A 9,936-nucleotide genomic window follows, 5' to 3' on the forward strand; every position below is an offset into this window, starting at 1 on the left:
CTCATTCTCGTTCACACACAGACTAAATGAGTGTGTGATCCAAGTGCCTGCTGAGAAGGTGAGTAAATTATTAAATGTTTAAACTCGGTGTACTTTTTTTTTTTTTTTCTGCTCATGTAATATAACAACGGATGCTCATGAATTGACACCGCTAGTTCATCAAGGCCATTTATTTGAAGAGAAAGGATGATTTTGTGCAGCGTTCAGCGTGATATTTAACGGGTTATTCATTTGTAATGTCCTAGTTGGCGGTTCTGAAGAATCTAGAGTTGTTGTTGTTTTTGTAGTGCTTTCATTCCTGCTTGCTTTTTTTTTTTTTTGCATGTTACTTTGTCATGCAAAGTGGTAACAAAAAAAAAAGAAAAAAAGCGACGAACGCAAAATAAGGAAGTAATCAAAAATTGCTTTTGCTATGTGACGTGTATTTCTGCACGACCCTTCGGATGTATTATGCATAATAATGAGATTACGTGAGCATTCATTGTCTCATTCGGTTGCTTAAATTGTTCTTGAACTGACCAATGTATTAATAAAGGTAGAAGGTTACATCAAAAACATATTTTAACATTATTTTTTATGTTAAATCCAATATTGTTTTATATAGAATTGTTCTATAGTATAAACAGTATTGAATGCATTTGCATCAGAAGTAACTGTAATTAAATTGCTTAAAAAATTAGTAATCCCTTACTTTAATTTTTAAAGGGAAAAGCAATTAAATTACAGTAATTAATTATGTAGTAACACTGCCTGACAAAACATTTTACAGTGTGGATATCGAACGGTCATGAACAATGGGCTGTGTCTCATAACCCAGTGAGCTGCCTATCTAGACAGCTTTTCAGTTTCTGCAACAATGTAGACCTGACTAAATGTGGATTTTTTTGCATTAAATTGAGCAGAAGTGAACATTAAATGGCATTGTTGCATGTTTTGTCAAGTCAGTCGAATTGTTTTTAGACGGAGCACCTGCAGAAAGGTTCATATTAAACTGTTCTTTTTGGTTAAGGTGCTTGGTGTTACAGTGCACAGTAAGCAGTCAGAGTTTGATCAGCGATGGGCGGCGGAGGACAGCAGACGGACCGGATCACCGGGACCAATGGGAGGTTCAGCACTTACACCTGGGAGGAGGTACAGAAACACACCAAGTTTGGAGATCAGTGGGTCGTGGTTGAAAGGAAGGTTTATAATGTGAGCCAGTGGGTGAAGAGACACCCCGGAGGAGTGAGGATCCTCGGACACTATGCTGGAGAAGATGCGACGGTAAAACACTCAACATGAACATGTTTACATTTAAACACATGGAAGAACTCTTATATACACCAGATTTATAAAAAAAAAAAAAAAATGGCTGTGTCTCAACCTAGTGAGCTACCTACCTAGGCACCATTGACGTGCAGTGGTGTTCTGAAATGATGAGGCAAAGTCCTTATAGTATATATATATTATAGACATATACATCAAAAACATATATTTTAGCGTTAGATTTTGATGTTAAATCCACTATTGTTATATATAGAAGGTTGTATTGTAAGGCTGACGTAAATGTATTTATATAGCCTATATACAGTGCTTAGCATAAGTGAACACACCCATGCTAAAGTTGACTAAAAAAAGGAATAAAAAAAGCATCTTTTGAAAATTTATCTTAATGCCTTAATTTAAAAAATGAGGGAAAATCCAACCTTTAAGGACACCAATTTTCTTTGTGAATGAATTATGTATCGTAAATAAATAAATGTTCTTCCTTAAAATACAGGGGGGCGTAAGCCAGGACACCCCTATGTTAAATTCCCATAGAGGCAGGCAGATTTATATTTTTAAAGGCCAGTTATTTCATGGATCCAGGACACTATGGATCCTGATAAAGTTCCCTTGGCCTTTGGAATTAAAATAATTTTAATAATTAAGATCAGCTCTCAATGCAAATCAAACCAGCTATTAGGCTAACTGAAATAAAAACCATGCCAATCTCTAGGTATGGTGATTTTTTTGGTTGTTTATTTATTTATTTACGATACATAATTCATAAAGAAAATTGGTGTCCTTAAAGGTTGGATTTTCCCTCATTTTTTTTAATTAAGGCATTAAGATCAATTTCCAAAAGATGATTTTTTATTCCTCTTTTTAGTCAACTTTAGCATTGGTGTGTTCACTTATGCTAAGCACTGTATGTATTTATATATATTACAGTTAACTTAATGTTGTCAAATTTTCCTGGCTAAACAATTCTATTTTGTATTTTAACATTAACTATGTAATTAATCCTCTATTTATTAAAGAATAAATCTAAAGCATTTTTACATCTATTCCAAAAATAACAACCAAAGGCAGTAACGAAATTTAAACAATACATTTTATTTTCAAACTGATGTTTAGCTGTTCTTTTTAATAGTCAACTTATTTTGGCATCATTCGTCAGTCATTACAGCTCGGTAAACACCGGTCACTAGCTATGTTTCCATCACCCTGTTTTTAAGCGCATTTGGAAGTATCGCACCAGAAACGAGTGACGGGGGGGGAAAATCCCTTCATTCGCATAAACAGTTTTTACGCTCACTTGAGGTGGTTTTTGACTTGTGTGAAAAAGAGTTAATGCGAATAATGAGGGATGGAAACGCATTTGCCGACTAAATTCTGAGGTTACGAATACCACCGTCATCCGCAACTTGATGGAAACGCACCTAATTCACATTTGTTTTTTGGGGAACTTAGAAAAGATTCGCTTTACGTTTGGATGGAAACCCAGCTACAGACATGAAGATGTAACTTTCCCCAAGCTGATTGCTCTCTATGCTTCACGCCATTTCAGGGTTTTCTAACAGCGATCTAAGTTGCTGAGTTGCAACTTACTTACTTTTTAATTAGTCTTCCCATTAACGCCATAATGTTGTTCATTCAGACCAGTTCACGAACAAGGAACTGCAAAAATTCTGGATTACCACAAAACAATGATTGCCTAACTAGACAGCATTTCAAGCATGTGTTTAATGCCACATAATGCTGTCTATGTAGGAATCTCATTCAATTTTAAGAACCAGCCAAAGAGTTTCAGGAAACAATCTTCAAGCGTTTATTTGTTCTTGTGATGTTTTAATTGTTTCAGATAAGCTTCAAATAAAGATTGTTGAATATGTTTTATCTGATGTGATAGGAGGCGTTTACTGCATTTCATCCAGACCTTCCGCTGGTGAGAAAATACATGAAGCCGCTGTTAATCGGGGAGCTTGAAGCATCTGAACCCAGTCTAGACCGGCAGAAAAATGTGAGTATAGACACTTAACTAAAGATTCGAACTAACCTACACAGAAAAGATGAATACAACCTGTGAGCTTTCGGAGTAAAATATCGCCTTGACACCTTAGTCACTTAGAATATGAATTTCCATAATATATCTGGGTTTTGCATATTAATATTTATGATGAATTACTAGTAAGACATACAAATAAAGTGAGAAAATGTACATGGCCAGACCAGTTAATAATAATAATTAAGAACTTCAGGTGTGCCAAATCTAAAGTTGAAAAGTCAAGTTCAAATGAAATTCAAGAAGTGGAATTTACTAAATTACAATTCAAAGAACTGTATCAGGTCATTGCATTCTGGGAAACAAATGCATCTGTCTTCCTGTAAGACTCAGGGCTCGACAGTGCGAGCATTTCACTCGCATTTGCGACTAAAAATAGATGTGTGCCAACTGTAAAATGTATTTAGGTGGCGTGTGCGATTAAACATTTTTTTTTAACAGAAAAGATTTTTGAGGCAATGTTGCCTGTTGAAAATAATAATAATCACGTAATCCACACAAACGCGCCTTCTAGGGGCTGCTAACACCTGGCCACTTCATGCGTTTTCTGTGATCGGATAGCTTTCTGATCGTGAAAAGACCAGGTGTAAATGCATGTGAGAAGGATTTCAATCCGATCGCTCAAACCACATCAGGAGGAGGTCTGAGACGCAATCCAGACGAACCTGACAAGTGTAAATGCATTGGTAGTTGAAACCACATATGTAAATTTGACTCCTCCCAACAATGCTAAAAAATAAACGTGTGAGAGCGTGATATTGGCTATATTTCATGTTATATTAGCTAGATATAACGACGATACTGCAACACGCATAACCGCAGATGAGAATCTAAACTTTTCTGAGAAAAGTTACCGTCAAGTCCTGAGACTTATAAAACTTAAGACATTTATAGCTTTTTTTTTTTACACTTTAAAACCAGACTGTCAAACGATCTTTATAAGTATGAACTTCCCTTTTCTTAAAATAGTTTTTGCAGTTAAATGACATATTGCTTGTGATTTTCCACATTTGTAAGTCTCCTTAGATAACAGCATTTGCTCAGTGTTACAGTCATTCAAATTTTCATTGCATTTTAATTCAACTTCCTTTCATTCAAATTCTACGTCCTGTTTCCTACCTCAGTTCAAATTGAAAAATTTCCGCCATTGACGGAATCTTTCCAGCTTGCCTTGTTTTCACTGTTATACGGTAGGGGGCGCTATCACACATCTTCTGAAAGAGTACTGAATCTCCTGATCAAAACACAGGCGAAGAAGAAGCAGAAACAAGCGATATCCAAGGGGGTAATCCATCGACCGGAAGTTGAAGCCGGCCGGGTGCCGCCATCTTGTAGCAGAACTTCACTTGCGTTAGCATTTCCATTGACTCCCATTCATTTTGGCGTCACTTTGACAGCGAATATCTGAGGCGTTTAAAGACTCCATTTGTCCATTATTTATTTCTAAAGAAACACGACAATGTATAAAGGGCTCCAGTACCTTCTATGTTACATTATGGCCCCGTAGAAACAGTTTTTGTAAAAATAGGCTAACGATTGCGTCATAACCACTCGATTCTCTCTGTCGCGCTGTACAGAAATTACCGTACAGACAGGAGGAGAAGCTCACAGGCAATCGGGGGGACGTCCCGTCAAGGGAGAAGCCCATAGATAATGAGTCCATAAAAGCAACAGAATACTTACTCCTGCTCACTCACGATAAAGGACTCTTTGCTCAAGTTCCCCGTCTCTGCAAGATTAACGTTGGCAATTTTCACGCACAGCTACTAGAAGATTAACGTCTGTCAGACAGGTTGCTCACGTCATCAAGCGAGTCGGTTTGAGTCTGCGCGTCAGGAACGGAAGTGCTCAAAAATCGCTAAAAGTGGGCTTCAACTGTCTCAACTGAGTTCCAATGAGATGGCTCTGTCCATTTCTTTTACTGTCTATGGATAGAAGCATTGCTGACGCACACACACAATAACACGATTGTCAACATTAAACCGCATATAAATCAAAACTGCCTAATGATACTGAAAGAAATGTCCAGGACGAGCTCTAGGACTGTAAAGCTTTGGACGTGTTGATGAACTCAATCTGTGTTTTGATCATCGTTCTGAATCCCGTCCAGACGTGATTTTCTCAGCTTTTTGTTCAATTTTTTTTTTTTAATAAAACAAGTTTTTTTGTTTTTTTTAATGCAGAGGCTCTGTTCTTTCTTTTGATATATTGCATGTTCAGATATTCATACAACAAAACATTTTGGACTTTTGTAAAAACAATCAAAAATATTGGCTTTGACAGGCAACTTTTCTCAAAAACGCTGTCAGGGAAAGAGTTAAAAGGCATTCTCAAGTCAATACTGAACGTGCTACACAATAGGGATGTTTCCCGAAAAGACTCACACTACGAAGCCCCTAGAGGAACAAAAATATGAGATGGGAGGGATAAAAACTGTATATTTCAATGCTTTTGCATTCTCTTGCAATTATGTAGTACGATAATTATATTGTATACGATTTGTGGAGATCATGGAGCCGCTATGCTATCAATATGCGGGGTATTGAAATCGCTTTTAAATGCACACTCGCTTTTAACTTTCAAATTTGCAGTATATGGAGCGGCGGTACTGACCACACATTTTACAAGTTAACATATTTACGGACTGTAATGTAACTGACTGTATTATGGACTGTAATATAACTGAATACCACAGCAAGCATAACCATGTCCCCTTAGGGCCTCCGTAGAATGCGTTATTCATTTTCCGTGCCTTTCTGAATTCAGAATTGGGCTTTGGGCACATCCCAACTACACAATGTGTTTGATTCCAGTGAAGGACTATCAGTCAAACTCAAACTCCACTTCCCAAATAACAAACAGCAATGCGGCACTAAGATTACACCGTGACCAAAGACAATTGTCACTCCTCTTCTGAGTCATCTTTATGGACAATGGGTCTCATTCATGAAACATTCGTAAATATATGAGTAAATATGAGAGTGATTTGCACGTAAAGAGACCTTCCCGAAACCTCATCTCCTGATTCACAAATACTTCGTAAACGTCAGATGTGATAGTGAAATGTGTGTGTGTGTTAATGAATTCCAATCAGTCGTAAATGGGACGCGCGTGCACGCTCATTCTCAATTACCATAAATCCCGCCCATTAAATCCCACTGACAGCTATATATGGGCATCATATTATGACACCAAACGAAGGATTTCAATATGTCTTCTCAAAAGCGAATGAAAAAGAAAAATTTCTCAGATGCAGAAATCGAAGTTTTATCATCAGAAGTTCATTCAAAACACCACATTTTATTTTCAAGCGTCGGCTACATAGTGGCGTATCAGGTCCATTACAGATGCAGTTACTGGAGTTTCATCTGTTAATCAAACAGTCCCAGAAGTAAAAAGAAAAACCGTATGTAATTACTATATATAATATTTTTTCAAAATGCTGTGTAAATATGCACCCGATTAAGGGGAATTAAAATGCAGCCTTAGTTATTAATGAGCAAAACGTTCGGATGTTAAGCGCACTATTTACGCGTGGCTGGGAGCAGGTGGAGATTTCTTTCCTACCAACTAACATTTGGAAAATACCAACATTTCAATGAATCCGAAAATTTACGCCAGAACCACTTTACACACGATTTACACAAAAATTCGTTCTGCTCGTGTTTCATGAATGAGACCCAAAGTTATTTTCAACACTAGCTATGTGTCCATCTACCTATTTCCATTCAGATTTTTTGAGATATCGCTTTAAAAAAGCGTAGAAAACTAGTCGATTCCCTCCTGCGTTTAAATGCTGCTCACTCAATGTGTATTTTTGCATTGGATTGTGTTTTCTCTGTCAGGCCGCTCTTGTGGAGGACTTCCGAGCCCTTCGTGAGCGTCTGGAGGCTGAGGGGTGTTTCAAAACCCAGCCGCTGTTCTTCATCTTACATCTGAGTCACATCCTGCTCCTGGAGGCCATCGCTCTGATGATGGTGTGGTACCTGGGAACCGGCTGGATCAACACGGCCATCGTCGCTGTTTTACTGGGGACTGCACAGGTACGACTGACACGGTTATGACGGTCTTTAAACCATCTTAAAAATGCAGCAGGGGTGTATAAAATACAGGTGAAACTCGAAAAATTTGAATATCGTGCAAAAGTTCATTTATTTCAGTAATTCAACTTAAAAGGTGAAACTAATATATTATATAGACTCATGACATGCAAAGTGAGATATTTCAAGCCTTTATTTGTTATAATTTTGATGATTACCTTGATGAAAACCTTTTCACAATATTCTAATTTTGAATTTGGGGTTTTCATAAGCTGTAAGTCATAATAGTCAGAGCGAGATTTGATCATTCAAATAATTAAACAAAATAAGGGATGGTTAGTGATAATTCAAAACACTTTATACAGACATTTAGCAATAAATTGGTATTTTTTATTAATTTATTTTTGCATATTCTCAAAATTTGCTGTTGCAGTCTTACCAGTTAATCTCTCTCTCTCTCTCTCTCTCTCTCTCTCTGTGTGCATTTGAGCGAGATTTTTTTTTTTCATTTATTGATTTTATTTTGCATATTCTACAAATTTGCTGTTGCAGTCTGGCCAGTATATCTGTGTATGTGTGTGTGTGTGTGTGTTCGGGTGCGTGGGTGTGTGTGTGTGTGTGTGTGGGGGGGGGGGGGGTCTTATTTGCACTCTTGATGTTTTAGAGTGTCACCCCTTCATTGCTGTACACTTTTTTTCTGCACAGTGGCTGATCTGTAGCTTGTACCACCAAAAGTTTCTCTGAGTTTTCCTATTTTTTCGTATTTCCCATTCATTTCCTATGTCGCCCGTTTTTGACCTGGAGGAAGCTAAGTGTGACTATTTTTTTTACGACCCTTTAACATATCAGAATCATCTCCTTGATTTTTTTTGTGTGTCCATATAGGTAATACAACAAAAGTCACCAAGTTTCACCCCCATCCGATGAAGCAAAAAAATTAAACAATTCAAAATGTAAACGTTTTCGGTCATTTTCGGACGAAGAAGCCCAGAGGGTTAAGTTGAATTACTGAAATAAATGAACTTTTGCACGATATTCAAATTTTTCGAGTTTCACCTGTATGTCGTGTTTTGTATGTTCACAAGCTGGAAAACAAGCTTTACACACCAGTTTTCTTAGTAAATGGCATAATTGGGAACAAAAATGAACTATATAAATACACCTGCTTGTTTTTGTTTTTCAGCACTCGTTCATGTTTTTATTTGCTTTGTTTCTGAATGTGTGTGTAGTCGCAGGCTGGATGGTTGCAGCACGACTTCGGTCATCTGTCCGTGTTTAAAACCTCTCGATGGAATCACTTCGTGCACAAATTTGTCATCGGACACCTGAAGGTACCAACATGTTCTCGAAACATTTCATCTATTAATAATACCCATAAATATGCAACGGTTCTTCCACTAACTAATACAGTTCGTTAGCCTAGCTGTAGACCATTTGAATTGAGTAAACACTCTATTGTCCCATATTTGGGAAATTTATCTTGGACTCAGTAACACAGGCATCTACAGTAGATACACATTATAAATAACATATACCACATAATTCAATGATAAAAATGATTTTTAAAAATTCTTTACAAATCCAAATGATTAAATTCCATGTTTAAAAAGTCTTACTGGGGTATTTAAATAAAACTGAGGGTTAGTTCCTTCATGACATTTGCACATTGTACATGCATTTACAACTTTAAAAGTGTGATTTAATTTAAGAATAAATGCTTTAGTCTGACTGAAATCATACAATGACCATTTTTTTCGTCCAGCATGTATACAGTAGTGGCTGATATCCGGCCTTGGAAAACTGACTGAATTCACAGTCAAAATTCACTGAATAAAATCCATCCAAGATGGAGGATGAAGCTTATAAATTTGAGAGATTCTAAGATCAATATAATTCACACAATACCAAAACATGCAGTCTAATTAAAAATAAGCTATTTTACCCAATATTTGTTTGTGCTCTGTATTTGTATACTATTTATGCTACTTATTAGAGTGTCAAATATCATTAGCTTAGCAACATGCTAAGATCAAACTCCTCTACAGTGGCATGTACTTGCGCATGAGAGGTGCTGTTTGCATTTCTGTGAAAGTAGCCTCCGAATTGGTTCTGTTGGAGCATGCTAGCATGTTGTATTGGCCTGTGTACATGATGTTTTTGTGTTGTCTTCAGGGAGCATCTGCGGGTTGGTGGAACCATCGCCACTTCCAGCATCATGCTAAACCGAACGTGTTCAAAAAGGACCCGGACGTCAACATGCTCAATGCGTTTGTAGTTGGAAAAGTGCAGCCTGTGGAGGTACAAACACACTCTCCTCAGGAAACACACATGAAAACACTAGATTGACTCTGGTTTGACTCTTTCTGTCTGTCTTTACTACAGTACGGCGTTAAGAAGATCAAGCATCTGCCTTACAACCATCAGCACAAGTACTTCTTCTTCAGTAAGTGAGTTTATGGCACAGTGGCCGTCTGGGCAGAAGCTCCCCAGGAATGTGTGCAGGATTATATCATCATTTAGATCGTAAAGGATCCTAATGAGATGTCACTCTTCCTCAGTTGGACCTCCTCTGCTCATTCCAGTGTATTT

General features: G+C 37.3%; 1 protein-coding gene across 1 annotated transcript in view; it reads left to right on the forward strand.

The window, feature by feature from the left end:
• Positions 1-4: 4 nt before the first annotated feature.
• The window catches only part of fads2 (fatty acid desaturase 2), a 19,944-nt gene continuing 10,012 nt past the window's right edge, over positions 5-9,936 (forward strand). The window contains exons 1-8 of the mRNA XM_056272638.1: positions 5-58; positions 1,010-1,263; positions 3,155-3,265; positions 7,153-7,350; positions 8,577-8,678; positions 9,520-9,645; positions 9,730-9,790; positions 9,906-9,936. The exon at positions 9,906-9,936 is cut by the window's right edge and continues 46 nt beyond it. Of these exons, the coding sequence (XP_056128613.1) occupies positions 1,057-1,263; positions 3,155-3,265; positions 7,153-7,350; positions 8,577-8,678; positions 9,520-9,645; positions 9,730-9,790; positions 9,906-9,936 (836 nt within the window). The 5' untranslated portion in view covers positions 5-58; positions 1,010-1,056. The remainder of the gene's footprint in view (positions 59-1,009; positions 1,264-3,154; positions 3,266-7,152; positions 7,351-8,576; positions 8,679-9,519; positions 9,646-9,729; positions 9,791-9,905) is intronic.

This window comes from Rhinichthys klamathensis, unplaced genomic scaffold, assembly GCF_029890125.1.
Source record: "Rhinichthys klamathensis goyatoka isolate OS25496 unplaced genomic scaffold, OSU_Roscu_1.1 h1tg000341l_1, whole genome shotgun sequence".
NCBI classification, from domain to species: Eukaryota; Metazoa; Chordata; class Actinopteri; order Cypriniformes; family Leuciscidae; genus Rhinichthys; species Rhinichthys klamathensis.